The 20,540-nt window shown below is 38.6% G+C and overlaps 1 protein-coding gene across 2 annotated transcripts in view; it reads right to left on the bottom strand.

Moving 5' to 3' along the window:
- Positions 1-4,544: 4,544 nt before the first annotated feature.
- C1H8orf74 (chromosome 1 C8orf74 homolog) overlaps positions 4,545-20,540 on the bottom strand; it is a 33,257-nt gene continuing 17,261 nt past the window's right edge. For both annotated transcript variants that reach the window (XM_087960363.1, XM_026671440.2), the window contains exons 3-4: positions 10,708-11,108; positions 4,545-6,542 (exon numbers count right to left, since the gene is read on the bottom strand). In XM_087960363.1, coding sequence (XP_087816489.1) covers positions 6,279-6,542; positions 10,708-11,108 — 665 coding nt within the window. In that variant the 3' untranslated portion in view covers positions 4,545-6,278. The remainder of the gene's footprint in view (positions 6,543-10,707; positions 11,109-20,540) is intronic.

Raw genomic sequence — 20,540 nt, 5'->3', positions numbered from 1 at the left:
CCAGCATTTTAATTTTAAGACTAGAGGCAGCTCTGCATTTAAAGAATTCATGCTTCAAAGAATTCAGGGTCTCCAAATTCTCACCCAAATACTAGAAAAAAAAAGAGTTGCATCTGTCAGCCTTATAAGGAGGCCCAGACTAAGAAAGCGGTGCCATGTAGGTCTAAAGCTATTTATTAGAAAAGCTATAATAAGAGAATCTTGCAAATCTAAATGTGTTCCCCTCCTCTGTCACTTTATCTTCATGTGGATTAGGAATTGCCTTGGGTTTATTTCTTGCAATGGAATCAAGCCATGCTTGTCTGATCATTGCCGTGACAACAGATCTTCCCACTGTCTTTCAAGGCCATTTTCTGTCCCCTCCACAGCATCTTGCCAGAATTCTAGAACTCTAAACTTGAAGAAAACTCTCCTCTCTTTTTGGAATGATGGAGTTTGATTATATCCTCAGAGCATGCCTTAGTATCCCATGTGCAGCCTTTGAAGCATGCTGAGGTTGTGCTACTAAACAGGCATCTGTAGGGAGAAGATTAAAAAAAGTCAAGAAGGCCATGGCCGTGTGAAATTGCATCTCTTTTTATCATATACATGCAATAATAATAAAGAGATGGTACAAATAAAGAGATAATAATAAAGAGATGGTACAAAACTCTACCACTGGTTTTAGTAATATGGTTTTCAAGTAAAAGAAAGGAAAAATAAGAATGGAAATGGGAGCACAGGGCCTTGGTGAGATGAAATTCTTGCAATCTTTTCCCTTTAAAGCCCTCCCTCTGCAACAAATGACTTGAAGCTCCTATACTGAAAAGTATTTCTCTGCAGTATTATTACAGCCTTCTTGACAGGTAACTATGCTATGTTTTTTTAAAAAAAGTACAAACTCCAAGGAACAGGCATGCTACCATTTTGTAGATAATCTTGAGCGCTGAGAATTAGTTTCCTTTTTGCACAATAGAAAGGCACTTGACATGGCCATATAAAACAGAAAATATGGAGTTCCCAACCCCACATTTTGCAATTCCCAAAGAATGGGATACAGCTGATATTCTTGATATCAGTTCTATCCATGTGACGTCTCATGTAATCAATCCAAGGGTAAGTAAAATGGGAAAGCTAATGCAACTTGGGTTTATATGGTATTTTAATACAATAGGATGAACAAGAACGAGGCTTTTCAAACTGTTCCATAGAACCCTAAAGTCTGAAAACTTGAACACAGCTTTAGTTCTGCTGATGGCTTCTTATCTAAGTAATAACCAGTTCTCACTTCACATAGCTTTTTTGAGATCAGCCAGTAAATAAATACTGTAAAAGTATTTGTTAACTGTAATAAAATTAGTTAAAATTAGGAAATGAATAAAAACAACCCTCCTGAAAAATGAAATGAAAAATGAAAATGTTTTCAGTACCACATTTAAAAAACAAAATGAGAAAATGGATCCTGTCCAGTGATAAGTGAGCAGCCTGGTGAAGAGAACTGGATATTAATCTTGGGAGACATTACAGCAATTATAAAATACATGCAGCGCAGTCATTCAACACAAAAGACAAGTTTTTGATTGTTCTGCGGGTTAACGCTAGCATAAGTGATTGAAAATAGCAAAGAATCAATCTTTGGTGAAACATTAATAAAATGTTACTGATGTGTGACAAAGATTGTAAGTTGTAAGTTGAAACTAATGATGAGAGAATTCATTACCAATTTCCCGTATTTGGTTGGTTCTTAGGTTTAAGAATCTTCTAGACCAGTATTTCTCAACTTTGGCAACTTTAAGGTATGTGGACCTAAACTCTTGAGTTGAGTTTCCAAAGTTGAAGAACACTGGCCTAGATGCAGTGGATTAGCCAGATAGTATTGCGACTGTTCCAATACTGAGCTTGAGAAATGTGAAAACAATCCAGAGAGAGCACAATAAAAAAGGCCAATTTTGCAGTCCAATCCAGAACCATGACCATGTTTCTGTTTAACCCAATATTGTTTATGGTGAAAGAAGGTCTCGGTGTGTGCATGCATGCACTTTTCACATTCACAATCAGAAAAGAGAAGGAAAAGTTCTTTGGCACATTTTATAAACATGGCTTGTGATATCATGAAGCAAGCAGGGCAGCATGGTGACAAATACCATTTCAGTAAACAATGTCTGAAAATAACTTTTTGTTTTCATATATGCACACATACATACTTCAGGCATAGTATACATCATCACCTCACCCTTTCTGAATAGCCTTTGGGCTCATGCCAATGTGTGTGCTGTTTTTGACCCAGGACAATTTTCCATGAATCTGAAGAAACAGGAGCTGCATTTTCTCCCGCTTCTTGATCACCAACTTCAAGATTTAAAGAGTTAGAGATTTGTTAGCAGAGAAGTAAAATACCGTGGATATTCTTTTATATTTCTGCAGCTTTGAAAGATTTGATAACAAGTTTTTTCTCTTAAAGACTTTAGATTTTATCTTTAAATGAGCTGAATTCTTGCAAAGTTTGTTAGTGAGTTGTACTGCAGAGGTGGTATTAAGCAGGTTCTGACCAGTTCTGGAGAACCGGCAGCAGAAATTTTGAGTATTTCAGAGAACAGGCAAATACCACCTCTGACTGGCCCTGCTCCCACCTATTCTCTGCCTCCCGAGTCCCAGCTGATTGGCTGGGTCTTCTTTTGTTGCCCTGCAAAGGAGAACGGAGCTGGAAAGCAGGTTAGAGGGATGGGGAGGGAATGGGGATTTTGTAGTAACCTTCCCCGGGAGGGGGGTGGGAATGGAGATTTTACAGTATCCTTCCCTTGCCATGCCCACCAAGCCACGCCCACAGAACCCATACTAAGAAAAATTTAATCCCACCACTGTTGCACTGTCTTGAAAAAAATCTTCCTTACTTGACAGAAGCATCTTTGCATTATTCATCACAATCTGCCTATGGAGAAAGAGGGAGAGAGAGAGAGAGAGAGAAAGAAACTAGAAAGCATCAGAGAGAAAGGGAAAACTTTGGTGTGACAGAGACAGTGAGGGAAAGGGGTGCTAGTATGAATTTCTCAACCAATTACCTTGTAGGAATATGAATGCAGATCTTTACAGACCAAGAGATCTCTCTGAGTGGGGAATAGCAGAAAATGGATGATTAGGTTCTTTCTCCCTTTGCTCCCAAAATTCAAAGCAGGGGTCAAGAAATACTTTAGGATCGGGATCATAATGTTGGACTAAGATAAAACCTCCTTTTTCCTAAGTAACACACTTTATCCTTTAATTTGTCCCCTCCTTCAGAGAAAGTGAAAACATTATTTTGACTTGGTAAATGGCAATAGGAAAAAGTGTCACATATAAATACACTCCACTGATGGCTGCTTTTAAAATCTATTAAAACTCTAGGAAATTCTAAACCCCTTTCGTTTAGTCTGACCCTTCCCGCTCAATTTAACTTTGGCTGCTGCTAAAACAAAAATAGTTACTGCTGCCAGTGGGCTTGCTTTAAATGATGAATGTTTGGAAATCCTGAGTGGAGATTGATGATAATGAGGAAGGGGAGGAGGAGGAAGGTGGGCTTTGTACTGAGAGACTTCAATTCATCCAGAGACTTATTTTTTTCTTAGTACCCAGCGGTGTAAGGCTGTCCTGCATCACCTCACATTCCAACATTACGAATTCTGCTGCTTTCTCAGGCAGAAAAAAAATATTCTCCCACTCTGACCTGTTAGAGGAGGAAAAAGATTCATTTTCCCAGAGCTGTAGAGGGAGGCTCCTGCTGTGTGCAAAGGAGAAGGAGTAAGACACGCAACTTTGTCTTTTCCTGCCAAATCATGCCACTGGAGGTGGCTTTAGGCTGCTGAGACTTAGGAGAGGATGTGTCCAGCTCTGTTTCCTGACTGATAACAGTAGCCGGCCCCTCCAACCGGATGTTATGCGTCCTGGGGCTACCTTTATATTTAAGCAAAGGGATGAGGAAAAATCACGACTTGTTTATACTTCAAGAAAAATAGCGTCGCTTTCTTGCTCTCTGTGAACACATATAGATGTCTCCCTGAAAGAATAACATGATGAATAGTATAGTCAACTACTCCCATATTTGAGTGGTGGGGGTCTAGAATACCCAATATAGATTGCAGCCTTAAAAAAAAGATTCAGACATCCATGCCTCGTTTCCTTTTGCTTGCTTCTTCACTTTTGATGGAAGGGTATCTAAGGCAGAAGTCATACCTGAAATAACTTTCTATCTGATTAACTTTATCTGTATAGACAATATCTTACTGTTTAAACCTTCCTTTTATCTGAAAAAAAGCCCAGGGTAATGACAATATATACAAAGCAAGGCTATAAAAATCAGCTTTTAAGACATATATCATTATTACCACCACTAGTATAAAAATGCAATCTTCAGGTGCACATTCCTTAAAAGTAATTTACTGACACTGAAAATAGTGCTCTCAAACATGGCAAAAGGCATTTTGTTGCTTGAGATGGACAAAAACGCAGTCCTTTTTATTGCACAAACACAAACTGATTGGGCAGGTGGTTGAATCTTACGTTAGTTTTGGTAGCAGGACAGGATCTTTCACTTCACGTACTATATTAAGTTTATTTTTATTTCAAAGTTATATGCAAATAACAATACATCTACTAAGTGATAAAATATAATTAGATAAAATCTAATTTTATTTAAATCCAATTAAAAGTATGTTAATTATATTAACTAAACTGAATTAATAAGATTGCTCTTCACAGGCTGAATAACTTCTATTACATTGAGGATTACAGTTTGTTGACAAGTTTTAGAGCATTCTGAGGTTCCATATATGCCACCTATGGTGGAATTATAGCCTTCCACTTTTGAAAGACCATGTTAGGTACTGCCTTAAGGATTTCTTTACCAAAGACGCTAAGAGATTCCAGGTCTATCATCTCATTTTGTATATTTAGAACACAGGGATTAGAATAGAAATAAGCTAGGGAAGACTGGCATAAAGCATGCCATTGTAAAGACCTGTCCTCTTGTAGAATAAGCTGTTAATTTCCTAGAGGAAAATGCTTCCTTCTGAATATATCTCATGTTCATGACAATGGTCTCTAAATCACAGAGGGTACTATTACTTGGCAGTACAAGCATAGAGTAATTTTGATGAAGCCATTTTGTTTTCATGTGGCCTCATAAGTCTAGGATGTCTTTCATCTCAGATATCTTCACATTTTGTCCTCTTCCCACCCATGCCCTATCCTTTAATTTACAGCAATTTCTAGAGACTTATCATGCTGCAACAAATTTTGGAGAACACTGAAGCAATGAGGACATTAGTCTTGTTATTATAGTCTCTTTCAGGAAGGAAATTCCATTATCTGCTTAGATGATGGGTATGGCCCCCAAATAATACTTGATCTTCCCATAAAGCCCCAGAGTGTCTGTTTATTAGCCTAAACTGAAGACAACTGAGAAACCTAAAAGCTATTGGAGGGTGGAACCCTGAAACTGAACTGCATTCCTGTTTAATTTGTTGATGAAAGATCAAAACCAAGAGATCCCTAAAGAGGATGTATCTGGCAGGAGAATAGGGGCAAGTGGTATCTTGACAGCCATTGCTTTGACTTAAAATATCCAAATTTAAAAATAAATTCAAATTAGCCCACTCCCACCAATTGTACATTAATCTGAATTTTAAAATGACGCTTGAATGTTTAGGATTACAGTGCATATATGCCTAATGCAGGCAACTAAACATGCATGTACTGCTGGCTATAAGAATATAGCTATATAAGAATCCTGACATGTGGCTTAACTTCAATAAATTTCCCCAGCCAACATGTGGCACTATTCATGCAAAAGCTGAAATAAAAACTTCAGAAGCACAGAACAGGTCACTGGATTGCACTGCTAAGTAATGCTTGCTGATTCTCAGATTCTAACATAAATGTTAGTTTGAATTTATTTGCCTATTTCTATCCTCTATAGGTAAAAATATTCAAATTTGGTTCTGCTAAGATGGTAATTGTTTTAAAATTAAGATATTTAAACTAAAGGAAGTAAAAGTTTCATATAATGGGTGTATGATATGCCTCAATCTATTCGCAATACCTTCCATAGCAAATTGAATGTGTCAGTGCAAGGCTATGAAAGAATCCTGTCTTTTAAAATGCAGACATCTGAACACTACCTCCAGTCTGAAGTAGTGTCACCCTGGAGAATCATCTTGAAAGGCAAAGTACTTAGTATGCCTGGGATAAAAAAGTACAATTATAAGGAGATGTATGGATTGCTTCCTCATTGAAGGATGCACATTAAGAGCATTCCAAAGCAATCTTCATTTCTTTTTCTTCTTTTGGTCCATTTTGTCTTCGTTTTCTAAAGAGTTGTCCTGTGTCTTCTTTTGAAGTTTGCTTGATTTTTTCCCTCGCAAGTCAGGACAGAACGGAGGTGGGTATGGAGCAGGTGAATTGAACATCAAGGCCTTTTTCTGAAGCTTTAGTTCCAAGATTTCAAAGGTAGCCTGGATCTCATGTTGAATAATACGATGCAGGTTCTTGATCTGTGTTTTAATTACTTCATTGACTAAAGATGTTAGTGTCTGAAAAACAAGATTAATATATCTAATGTTTCTGACATATTAAACAATTAATATGGTTGGCAATTGATTGATTAGTTTAACAGATTATAATCTGCTTCAATCTAAATAGACATGAATGTGTTGAGTTTACCTGTCCAGGGTGATCATCTAAAGAATAGCTTGAAGGTCTCCACTGAATGGTGAATAACACAGAGCAAAATACAGAGCAAGAATAGTATAAAAATAATGTAAAAATAAAAATCACTACTACAATTAGTATTATCTCTGAGGAAAGTTATAGTCAATTGGGGCACATTGGAATGTTGTTTTTAACCACTTAGTCATGTCCGACCCTTGGTGAATTTATAGGCAAATGCTGTCTATTCTACCCTTTCAAGCACAGCTTCTTTCAATTGTATTAATTTGATTTGATTGCAGAAAGCAAGGACACTTAAACCAATATTGACCTCCATGAGAAGAGCAGTCCAGGAAGTATAGTCTACCCCAGAATGCCTAACAGTTCCTCCACACTATGTGTAGTGCCCATTATGGGGAATGGAAACTCTCAACAGATTCTCTTTAGATGGTCAGACTGGTCAGGCAGATTCAGTTCTGGCAAAATGTTACCCAATATATGCTGGTGCTATGCCCTACAAGGCATATTGGGGGAGACTTGAATATGAAAACATTTGAGAATACTTGTAATGTATAATGCCTTGCTAAATCATTAGAATCTTATTCGTCCTTTGATTAGATAAACAATATTTCCTCGTTGCTTAGAAGAATGACTTCTAAACAAATTACTTGCATACCCTCATAATTCAGCAGCTGGTAAATACTGGTAGTTACATTATTCTTTGTAGGTCCTGTGAAAAGATAACAAAAAATATGGCCAAGGAAGCAATCAAACTACTGTATATCAACAGCAACTCCATTTGCTGGATGTTGTCTGCCTTGACCTTCTTAAATCCATTTGTTTATAACCTTTCAGTGAGGTGAAAGTATAAATGATTACGGCCATTTCCTCATTAGTGATATAGCATTGCTTAATTATAATTGTGGTTTACACAGCATATGGTTCCTTTCATATACAGTATTGGCACACCAATGATTGAAGAATACTATAATTTATTAGTGAAAAGGCATGGAAAAGCTTCTTGTCTACCTAACTTTATTTTATTTGTCCATTAACTTTGTTAATACTTTGTTAATGCCAGCTGAAAACCAAATGGCCAACCTCCCATGCCATCTTTATTTGCAAGGATGCTTCTGGGCCTCACTTAATCCTTCCATAATTAGACAAGAAGAAGAATAGGGAGCAGTGAAATTTCTTTAAAAATGTATGCATCTCCCTGGGAAAAATATTAAAGTATGCTAAAGCAACAGGAACAGTAATATGGACGGGTAACCAGAGAAGCAATAAATGCATGTTTTACAACGGAACACACACAAACACGAGAGCCAAAGCCTCCAAGGAGGACTAGAAGATAGATTTCTCAGGTTCCACATGGCAGAGTAGTAGGAGAAGTATTCAAAAACAGCAGGGTGCTATAATCATGATACACATTGCAATGGAATGAGAAGAGGTCCATATGCCAGCTAAGATTTATCAAGCTAAACACATCCTCACTGATTAGGTAGGTGTGCACATGCATATATACACAGACACCTGCTGAAGGGTGAGGCTTGGGAACATAAATTTAATCTGACTATAAAGCTGGGAAGGAGCCAACAAAACAATGTGGGGACCTAGAATATCTTTTAGGTCAAGGTGGCAGCTGGCAATATGTATGAATGATACTGGTGAAAAGAAGCCAGCAGGCAGCTGAGGTAACATTCCTTTAATCAATTTCCCAATAGCTGTTGAGTTTAGAGGAAATCCATTGGACCTTGAAGGCCTCAGTGATGATAGGCTGAATTTAGGACTGACAAAGAATTGGGAATAGCAAAATTTGGATCCCCCCCCCTATATATACAGAATGGTATTGAACAAAAAAAAAATGATTAGGGAACTATATCCCAGCAATCATTGCTTGAGTTCAGAAGGTGATATTCTCTCCATTCATTTGAATGTACTTGCCTTTGCTGGCAGCTCAATAAAACACAAATGCATAACCATTAATGGGGCATTCATTCCACTCCGCAGATGGGCTAACAAGTGAAAAAACTGCCTCTCATTTCCCTAAACAATATCCTACAGGGCAGAGAAGAACCAGAAAAGCAAGCCCAGGCAGGTGGGAATTTTCAATCTGGAACGTGATAAACTTGTGAGAGGTTGATTATGCAAATCAAAGATAGAGAAGAAACAGAATGTTTTAGAGGAGTCAACCAAAGTCATAACCCTCATGTGCTGTCAATCAACAGTGTGAACTGCACGTTCTGAAATCTTCAGGGCAAATAAACAATACAAACTGTAATTAAGAAGCAAACAGCAAGTTTAAGAGCCATAGAGAAATAACAATATTGCTCTCCCTCAACACATACAAGTGTGTTGGATTTCAGGTTGCATTATTTCCTTCAACTTCTTCAGACTTTCTAGATCGTAGGAATTATATGGTGTCCTCCTATGACAGGGATGTCATTGCAAACGTGGTGTGCCATTTGGGTGGGAAATGCCTGGAACGCAATAAAGCCCACCCACTCACCTCCTGCTGGCAGACTGGGTAATGTGGTGAGAGGAGAGGTGGAGAAGCAGGAGGAGAGCCAAACGGATAGTATCCTGAGGAAAAGTGCATGTGCTACAGTAGGCTGTGGACACCCCTCACTCGCCCCTTTGCCTGGCTTCCCTCCTTCTGGTGTCTCCTCAGCTCTTGCTAACTCACTCATGCTCTACCTCTCCCGTCTAGCTTGACACAGGCAGCAGTTCATGATTGCCCTTTGCAAGCCCACTATCAGTGAAGCTGGGTGCTGGTGAGGACTGGCTTTTTGCCTAGGTTGGTTCAGCTGTCAGGTGGAAAATGGCCTCCTTCCAGGCCCCAGCCTCTTTTCCCCCGACAGCTGACAGCCAGACAAACCTAGGTAAAAAAGCCAGCCCCCTCTGCTTTTCTCACCTTCACAGGTTCAAGGGGATGGTCGGGAGGATGGAGCAGGGAAAAGTTCAAGTGCATGGAGAACAAGTGGCTTCCAGTCAATTTTCTTGCCTGGCTGCAGCTCGCACCATTGTGTGGCACAGTGGAAAGAAAGTCCCCACTAAGTTTTAGCCAGATTCAGCGGATGCTCCAAACTCTTTCCCGAAGAGACTTGGGGATCAGCATGTAGGGTGGGCATGACAGGTGCTGCAACTACCCCTTCAAAAACAACCTGCCAAGAGTGTGCTGGTGCTTGTTCACCTGGCTCTCACGTCCATGTTGTAAATGACCAGATAGGCCATTGCTAAGGCACCAGCTCCTTTCCACCACTGGCCTGCTGATGCTGCAGGCTCCTGCTCCTGGAGCCACTCTCTGGCTGGCAGCCCTCCCACTGCAGTTCCTAGAGGTCACCATGGAGCCGCTTCAACTGCTTCCCTGCTTTATAGTGCTGGGAGAATGTAAGGCCAGGCACGTGGGCACATGGGCCAGCCAGCCAGTAGGACCTCTCCTTTTGGGGCATCAAACGGCTCTCCTGGGGAGGTAGGGAAGGAAGAGAGGGGCCACCTGGCTGGGAAAGAAGAGCGATGGGAGGAGGGCGAGGAGAGGAGAGCAGCTGGGCCTGGTTGCCATATGGTCTGAGCAAGAGGCAAAGGCAGGCAAGCGAGAGAGCATCCAGAGAGCAGCTGGGCTGTGGGTGTGACTCTAAGCAAGTGGCCAGGGCAGGCTAGGTGAGATAAGGAGTGTCTGGGAGGGGCAAGTGGGGAGGGGCCAGCCAGTGGTGGGATCAGGAAGTTCGGTGAACTGCGCAAAAAGTTAACAATCGGTTTGGCTGAACCAGTGCGAACCGGATGAATCACACCACTGGCTAGGCCCATCCCTAACCAAAGTTCCTCAGAAGAGATTAAATGAAATCCAGTGGTGATCAATTACCTATTGCATATGTATAACAATAATAACTTAACAATACATAGTGTTAAATTAACAATATCATAGAGCAGGGGTGGGCAATGATGGCCTTTTTATGACTTGTGAACTTCAACTCTGGGAGTTGAAGTCCACAAGTCATAAAAGGGCCATCGTTCCTCACTTCTGTAAAAGATGCTACATTCTTCATTTACCTCTGTGTTAAGGGTCTGTGTTTGTCTTCTGACCCTTTGGTACACTTCCCTGAGCAGATGTTCCCGCTCTGCAAGCAAAGTTTCTCGGATATGCAATATACTGGCCTGTTTTTCTTCTTCAGCTGCACAGAGGGCAGCTAATTGTTGCTGGTAGTTCCACATTTCAATATCTATGCCTTCACTCAAAGGAGGGGGACTGGGGGGAGCACAGATCTCAAGAATGGCAAATGTCTGATTGCGATCTCTCTCCCGAGTCATCACAAACTGGTACAGCCAATAATGCTTGAGAAATGTGTTTGAAAAGTAATCAAACACAGCAGACTGATGGAAAGAGGAGAGCTGAACTGGAAAGGCAGTCAGTTTCTCTTTAAGGATTCTGATGGCTTGCAACAGGGTAACGCCTGAAAGGAAGAAAAGAAAAGAGCAATGATACACATATGTTTGATAAATACAAATTAAAAAATATACATACAACTTTTTCCTGTTGTTCACTCAATATACAAAAGAAGAGATAAGCATTTCCAAATGCTGAAAAGACGGTCCATGTGAATGGCTACCATTAACTCAATCTTATTCATTTGTTTTCCATGGAAATGTTGTCTTTTGGTTCCAAGTAAAATACCAGGAGTTGGTAAAAGTAAAATGAGGGGAAGGTAGGAATAGAGATCCTGTTTTGCCCAAAGCTGAAATGGAGCAAAACAACACAATACAGAAGCCTGATGATGGCAGATGAGATTCTGCCGAAACGTTGCTACAACTTTAAAAGCACAACTATAAACACCATACAAAACCCAACAAAGCTTGAATACCATATATGGTATATATATATATATATATATATATATATATATATATATATATATATATATATATATATATATATATATATATATATATATATGTTTTCTTAAGTTTTCGATGAATATATATATATATATATATATATATATATATATATATATATATATATATATATATATGTGTGTGTGTGTGTGTGTGTGTGTGTGTGTGTGTGTTTTTTAAGTTTACGCTGGTACTTACATGTATGGCATTCAGCTTTGTTGGTATTTGCCCCAAATAGTAGTGGTGCTTTTAAAAGTTGTAGCACGATGAACACTATACAGAATCCTGATGCTTCTGTATAGTGTTCGTCTGAAATGGAGCAAAACAACACAATACAGAAGCCTGATGATGGCAGATGAGAAAACAATAAGCAGAGGGAAGATACAAAAAGGAGGAAGGGCAGAGGGGGTATTCAGCAGGTTCTGAGCAGTTCTGGAGAACCAGTAGCGGAAATTTTGAGTAATTCAGAGAACCAGCAAATATTACTGCTAATCGGCTGGGTCTTCTTTTGTTGCCCTGCACAGAAGAATGGAACTAGAAAGCAGGTTAGTGGGGTGGGGAGGGAATGGAGATTTTACAGTAACCTTCCCCAAGGAGTGGGGTGGGAATGGAGATTTTGCAGTATCCTTCCCCTGCCACGCCCACCAAGCCACACCATGCCCACCAAGCCATGGCCACAGAACCAGTAGTAAAAATTTTTGAATCCCACCACTGAGGAAGGGCACATCCAAAAATGAAGACAATCACTTCCCAGCTGCCTCACTCATAGGGGTATGTTACGGACATTGTTTCTGACCAATTTTATCCACTGCTCAGGCCCAATCTTTCTTGCCTGCACTCCCCAAATTTGGTCCCATTCTATTCACTATATGGAAAGGTATGTGACTAACTAATGAGTCCTGAGCCATTGAAAATAATAAAAAATAATGATGGGCTCTAGACAAAAATTGATTTAAATTCATGTATTTTGTACTGTATATTTGAATAATCCAATAACTTACCAAATTATCACATTACATCCAAAAATAGAACATTGACCCTTATCAATACAACATGGTAGCATATAATAACAAATTGTGTTCCTTTTCAGCCACCTGAACATCTAAAGCAATCTTCCAAAAAGTAACAAAACAGAGGTTCCAAAATAAATTGAATTCAGTATGGGAAGAGATAATAGATATCCTTAACAATGACTGATGGATTAGAAAACCAGATTTTAATCCAAAACTACCCTGTTTCTCCAACAATACAGCCTCCCCCAATAGAAAGTCCCAGCATGTTTTATAGGCATGAAATGAAATTAAGTCCCTCCCCCCAAATTAAGGCCTATATTAAAACATGCGAAATGGGGGGAATGGTGGGGGGGGCTTGCCGTTAGGAAGTACTCTTGTTGCACACCCGGATATGGTGCTGCCTGCGTTGACCCCGACACAAAGTGCCCCACCAACGCCGAGGTCAACATCCAAGCCGTCGCCGCCCACTCGCCCAAAGATGGGGAAGGGGTGGGAATTAAGTCAACCCCGAAAAGACAACCTAGCCATTTTTTCGGGGCTCAGAAAAAAATAAGACCCGACCTTATTATATGAGAAACATGGTAGTTAGAAACCTTGCTTTATAGGAAAAAGATTTTGGTTAAACTGAAGGAAGTGTCTTGTGTTATTTGTAAGATAATTTTGTTAGTGGACTCAATTCATTGAAAAAGAATACATTTTTCCTTGCAGCAGTTTTTACAGAATAATAGAGTTGGAAGGGACCGTGCAAGTTTTCTAGTCTAATCCCCTGTTCAAGCAGGAGAACCATTTCAGACAAGAGAGATACCGGGCAAATATTCTAACTGTGGGAAATATTCTTGTTTGGATTTGACAGAGGAGTGGACCAGAATATTGAATTGATTACTTCTGGTATCTAAGTGGATAAGATTGATTGATTTGTATTTGTTTGTTTGTTTGTGGGCAATCTATGTGACTTCCCATCTTGAACAAGCAACTGGGCAATTGGGCAAAAAATACTATATATAAAACATGTTGTAAGAAATTAATTTTAAACAGTGCAAAATACAACTAAGAATAATCATCAAACTAAAGCTCCAAGGTTCCTCAAAGCAATTTAGATACTAACAGGCAAATCAGACTCCACAAATTTCCAGGTCCTAACAGTTGAGAAAAGAGCCAGATGTTCATAACCTTATAGAAAGCTAATCAGAGGGCAAGGCAGTTCCAAAGGGTGCATGTTTTTACAGAAAAGATATATCTCCTAGGTCCTGCATAATGTCATCATTCCAGAGAGGTGGGTACCTGGAAGATTCTCATCCTGTTGGACTCAGTAGAATGCATTGAAAGCATTGGCTATCCCTCCCTGCCCTTTACTCCCTCACCTTGGACCCATGCCTTCCTTTCCCCAGTCAAAGAGCCCCATCCCAACTGCACTAATAGAGCCCATTAACAGGTGGTATACACCTGGTGCACACCACTTACACATAAACAATCTGGGAGCTTTTTCATAGCATTCTGCACCCATAAGCTTGGGATGCCTGCCAACTCCTTACTCCACACTCAAACATCCTCCCACACACACCGTACCCAGGTGCTGAATGCTATGTTTAAAAATTAAGTAAAGGCCACAGCTTAACCACTCCTATATTAGACAAAGATTTTTTTTTCCTCTTTCAAATACACTGAAACAATTTTGAGTTGCAGGTGCGCCTGATTGAACTTTGTGCATGTAAAGTTATGGACACAAGCTTTCTACACAATGCATTGTGGTATCCTGAGATGCACTTCAGCATTGCTTATGATAGGAAATGGAGGCCAAGCCTGGAAAGGAGCCCCTGAGTCAGATATCATCGGATTAGTGTACAGAGAAAAATTAAATGGTGAAATGAAGTACCACTTCATCTGCACGTATAAGATATTGCCTTGAATGTTTCAAAGAAAATGTATTGCAAACTGAATGCTAGAAAATGAAGGAGAAAAGTTCTAAAACCTATGTTTCTTGTGCTGCCTATTTACCTATTTTCCTACTTACAGAGATTTAAATTGTGGATAATTCAACAGTTGGAACTCCTTTATCTAGAGTGTACATTTGTACATTCTGTTTCTTATTTCATTCATTCACATCTATTAACAGGTACATGTCACAATTCCCTGGAATAAAGTTAGTTCTTCTGAGCTATAACATCAGATAACTTTTGAAATAACACGAGGCCTACATTCAAGACACAAACTGTCAGACAGGTTTTGGGCAGTGCAGCAGTACCTAATTAAATGGGAGAGCACTCTTTCCTCTTTACCTTGCATTTCCTTCAGTTTAGATTGGTTGCTTACAGCTTCAGGCAGCTGTCCATGCCACAGCAGCTGGTAGCTTTGCCCTGCTCTTTCCTGTCCAGGGGGAAAAGTATTGGGCCAGATGAGAATACCTTGGACCCATGGGAAAGGGCCAGCATTGCAACAACTCAACTGACCAATAGATCTCCTAACTGAACAGCTGCCAGTATGATCACTCATTTGGTTTGTTATTTGTATGTCCATCTTAATCATTAAGACATCAAGTGTTTCATTTGTATATCCTGTGTAGCATCTTTATCCATATCATTCTTGTAATCTGTCATTTTTAAAATACTTTTCCAAATCAGTCTTAGTCTTGACTAGTAAAATCTTTTAAACATAAGCTAGCTATAATAGATTTTCTTCCTGGCAATCTATCCCTAATATGTTCTTTCAAATCTCCTAATGGAGCACTTACCATCACTGTAACTGAGTCCATCCACTTTGTTGCTGGCTGTCCTCTTTTCCCCTGCCTTTCACCTTTCCCAACATTAGAGTCTTTTTCCAAGAGCTGTGCCTTCACATAATGTGTCTGAAATAGGATAATTTGAGCCTATACATTTGTACCTCTAAGTGGATTTGTTCAATGATCCATGGGTTTGTTTTCTTGGATGTCCATGATATTCTCAGGAATCATTTCCAACACCAAAGTTTAAAGGTGTCAATAGTCTTCCTACACTTCCTTTAAAGTACAAGAATTAAGGTAATATTTTTCCTATTATTCTTATACTGTCCAAGGGTAGTTTCAAAAGGTGTGGAAAATCTTTTACGCTTTGTTACCTATTACTTTGGATGAAATCTGATGACTAGAGTGACCTGAGCTAGGCAATGGATGTAGGACGAAGGACTGGAAAAGAAACTGGAAAAGCAAATTTCACAAAGGCAGTTTTCTCCTGATTCAGTGATGAGCGGAGAGCACTTCAACTCAGCACTGAGGAAACGTCCACTGTCAAAATCATGCAGAAAACTAACCTACTTTCTCACTGTCCATTTTGTTACATGAGAATTTCAAGGCACCTTTCTTCCTGCTTTCCTTAGCTTCAATAGAACAAGTGTTTTTCGAATAAGCTACTGTATGATGAATTCTCTTGCAGGAACAAAAGCAGGGGTGGTATGCTACTGGTTCGGTCTGGTTCAGGCAATCCGGTAACTCCAAGGATCAGCTGAGAGCGAATCGGTTCAGTTTGCTCCAATGATCAGCTGTTTGGGCTCTAGGCTGTGCTTTATACCTTGTTTTTCAAGCTCAGCTGATTGGCGCAGTACAGCAGATTGCCATGCATCAGCTGTGTAACACAGGGATTACTGGAGAAGGTCATTAGCAAACATTCTGCGTGCGTGCAAAGCACATGTTTCATGCACTCACCGAACTGGTAGGAAAAAAAAATTGAAACCCAGAAAAGGATTGACTGACAGAACTTCCTGCCATTTTACATATAATTTTCCATTCTGATCAACCCCCTTGCAATTTTCCTCAAACTAATACTTTTCAGATGTTTAGGACATAGGAATCATCCGGAGGACAGAGGTAAAAGGGAAAAATATTTTATTTTTATTTTTTTAAATTTAAAATAAAGTTTATTTAAGTTTCGTATATTTAAAACATTTAAAAAGAAACAAACAAACATATAAACAAATATATATGTGTAATTGCCTCCATTGTAGATAACCACAGTGGGACCCTACAGTAATGTACTTTATCTTTTCCCAAATAGTTAATAACACACTCCTTATATAATGCCTTTGAAAGTACAAGTGGTGTTTACTCTTTCCATCCCACATAAATGCGTGCCATCCAAGTTGGAGATCAAAGCCCTCTAATGTTAAGATCCTTTTATTTATCAAATTAACCCAGTCTTTGAGCCAGGTTACTATCACAGCATAGTAGTATGTTTTGAAAATTGGAAGACCAAATCCTCCTTTCTTTCTATCATCCTGTAATAATTTATATTTTATTCTGGGTTTTTCCCCCTGCCATATAATTTTGGATATATGTTTATTTAGTTCTTCAAAGAAGCTTTTTTCCAACTTGAGTGGCACTGTCTGAAATAAGAACAACAAATTTAGCAAAATATTCATTTTTACTATTGCAATACGACCTAATAGAGATATTTGTAATTTAGCCCAATTATCTAAGTCTTTAAATATTTGAATTGTTAATTTATTGTAATTATCTTTTTTAATTGATGAGCACCTAGCTGTCAGCCATATCCCCAGATATTTTACTTTATTTACCACCTGTATCCCTAATCTCTTTGTTAGTTCTTCCTTTTGTTCATTTGTACAGTTTTTTGTTATCACTTTTGTTTTTTCTTTATTAATTTTTAACCCTGCCACCTTTCCATATTGTTCTATTTCTTTCATCAAAATGGGTGTCGTTTCCAGGGGATCTTCCACTATAAATGTCATATCGTCAGCAAATGCTTGAAGTTTGTACTCCTCTTTTTTAACTTTTAACCCCCTGATCTCTTGATTTTGTCGGATTTGTACCAGTAGTGTCTCTTCTGCTAATATATAAAGTAGGGGAGCCAAGGGGCCTCCTTGTCTTACACCCTTATTTATCCTTATATTATCTGTATTTTCTCCATTTATTAATATTTTTGCAGTTTGGGTATTATATATTGTTTTAATGAATCCTAAAAAAATTTTTTGCCAAATTTCATGCCTGTCAGTTGTTTAATAAGAAAATTCCAATTCAAATTGTCAAAAGCCTTCTGAGCGTCTAAAAACATCAGTGCCGTTGTTTTAGTTGTGTCTGCTTCATAGAATTCTAAAACATCCATAATTATTCTTGTATTTGTCTTCATTTGTCTATATGGCAGAAACCCATTCTGGTCAGTATGAATAATCCTACTTAATATTTTCTTTAATCTTTCCGCCAATATTGTGGCCAAAATCTTGTAATCTACATTTAAAAATGATATTGGCCTATAATTTTGAATTTTTTGAGGGTCTGATTGCTCTTTGTGAATAAGGGTTATATATGCTTCGGTCCATGACTTTGGTATATTAGCACTATCCAAGGCTTCCTTATATAAGTCTGTCATTAACTCCTCCAATAACTCTTGAAACTCCTTATAGAATTCAGACGGAATTCCATCCGGGACCAGGGTTTTATTTAATTTTTGGGCTCCAATTGCCTTTCTAATTTCTTCTGTGGATATTTTATTATTTAAAATACATTTCTCTTCATCCATAATTTCCGGTAATTTTTTCCCTTCAAATATTGGCTAATAAGTTCTTCTGGTACTTCTTCTTGATTGTATAGATTTGTAAAAAAGTCCTTGGCAATATCTTTCTTTTCCTTAGCCTGAGTACATACTTTAAAAGGGAAAAATATTTTAACCTACACTGCTCTGTGCTTATCTTTTAATTTGTAGATAAGTTTTCACTCAAACAAAAAAGGATGGCATTATTGTAGCTCAAAATGATTTCTGCTTTTTTTTCCCCACCTCAGGATTCCATCACCTCATTCCCACCTTGTGTAGATATAGTTCCTCAGCTTTCAGTAGGGCAAAAGGCAGGTAAGAGCAGTATATTGGTAGAAGGTACTCCTTGCAGCACTTGAAGGACACCCAAGTGTGATTTTGCAATACACTCTGTGGCAGGGCGATGGCCCTTATCTCACCTCTCCCTTGTACACATTCTCCCTCTTTATTTGCAAGTGTAGTTCTGATACTCTACAGATCATTACAAACAAACAAGCCTTCATGTTTCCTAGCTTCGAGACAAGATTCTACTAATGGGTATTTGGCTGAAAATTATGAAAGCCGCTCTTATTATGCCTGCCTCCTGTTCCTTAGGCATCACCCTATCTTGAAAAAGGACCATCAAACCTATGATGAAAAAAAGAATAATGAAACATGGTATGTTCATGAATGTTGTAGTTAATGGGTACAAGTAGAGTTGACTTTAAGCTACGGCTGAATAGATACTAGCCTAGGGCATCTAAGCTTAGGGATGCCAGCGCTATGCCTCCTAGAGTAAGCCCCCATTCCTCATGTTCCAATCATATCTTTCCAAATTAGTTTTGTTTCAAAAGAAAAGCTACTGAGGATTACTACACACATCTGTGTGTAACATCTTATTTGGCCCTAAGCCAATTGAGCCTGTCTTTGGGTAGTGGATCACTACACAGCTGTGCATCAAAAAAAAAAACCCATCAATGTGTGTTTTTTAAATCTATGCAGAATGTTGTCTTAGATTTGTAAAGTTTTCATGCTTAAGACAAAATTGATTTTTGTTTGTTTTTTTCCTTTGCCAAGCTCTATTTCTGGAGATTAACTGCTGGCACATTCTGCCTCTTCAGTCTTCTCATCCATTGTAAATTGTAAAAGCAGGCAGTAGAACAAAAGATCTTTTTTTTGGGGGCAATGTTAGGAAAGAACTAATTTTTTTCCTACTGCTTCAGCTTGCCTTGTGACCAGATAAATAAGATCTTCATCATAAAATAGATAAAGAGGTAGGTAGGTAATACATGGGCCACTCATAGCCCCCAAACCCATTTTTATACTCTCAACAAAACAGTAAATGGTGGGATAGGGTTCATTTTTTAAGAGGAAAAGATGCCAAATCGGTGTATTAAGCCTTCATGAAGCTTTAACCTATTTTGCACCAGGGGACAACACCAATCCCCATGGGGATGCAGTATTATATCAACAAATGTACCACATATACCCAACTTTGTACTTGGGCCGTCAGGAGTCCTGTTGGAATGGGAAAACCTACTCACACAGGTACTGCCTCCATAATAGGCAGCTGTTGAGGTTTACCACAAAACATGCCAATATCATAAGTACAAATAATTGGTATGATCTTATCTCCCTCAACTATTTGCTGAATGTGTGGAAGCATCAGGATTGTCCTTTCCATGATAAATGAGGGAGTAAGGAGAATGAGAGTGGACAATAGCAGATAAATCTAAAATAATTTCTCTTCAGTAAAATTCAAAGTATGCATTTTCCTACTACACACAGATTGAAACAGAAGAAAAAGACTCAAATATTGGCATATAAAGGCCCATAGTACTTTACTGGTTTTACAATAGGTTGCGGTATTAATTATATTTATGTATCTTAAATAAATAATCTACAAGAATACATATTTAATTTTTCTGAGATGAGAGTTATGGTGGCAACTGAATTTTTTTATATGAGACAACCCCATTCCTTAATCTGCACTGAGTGTGTCAGCTATTACTTAATGGCTAAACAATAAAGAAGCCTGGCCTTCTCAAGGTCATGCTAGTTTTCTAAGTGCAGTGAATTGGTTTATTTATTTTTCAATCTGGAAAAACATTCAGTTGGACACCTTCACTAATTGTCTACACCATAGGGCCAAATCAACTACAGTATGCCCAATTTTTTTCTGAATGAAATTACTTTTTAACAACTAAAGTATTTCAACTTCTTCCAGTTTTTCTAAAGTCACAACAATAAATTGGTTGGGGGATGCAAGACCACTCTAAGAGATATAGAATACAGATTGCTGGGTTAGTTGAGTCCTTGCTTTAATCCAGCTGGACTTAATATTTCAATTTTCTTCATATGAAGGAATGAATTTGTTCAAATCCATAAAATAAAAGAATTGTTCAGAATATATGAAATTTGTATTTGGCAGTCTATATTTTGATTTCTCCATATCTGGTTAAATGGCTTGTGACTCATAAGC

The sequence above is a fragment of the Notechis scutatus genome, chromosome 1, assembly GCF_049901735.1.
Source record: "Notechis scutatus isolate UNSWTSFEM ecotype Mainland chromosome 1, rNotScu1.2, whole genome shotgun sequence".
Lineage (NCBI taxonomy): Eukaryota > Metazoa > Chordata > Lepidosauria > Squamata > Elapidae > Notechis > Notechis scutatus.
The sequence above is the reverse complement of the archived record's forward strand: the minus strand, read 5'-3'. Positions and strand labels throughout refer to the sequence as shown.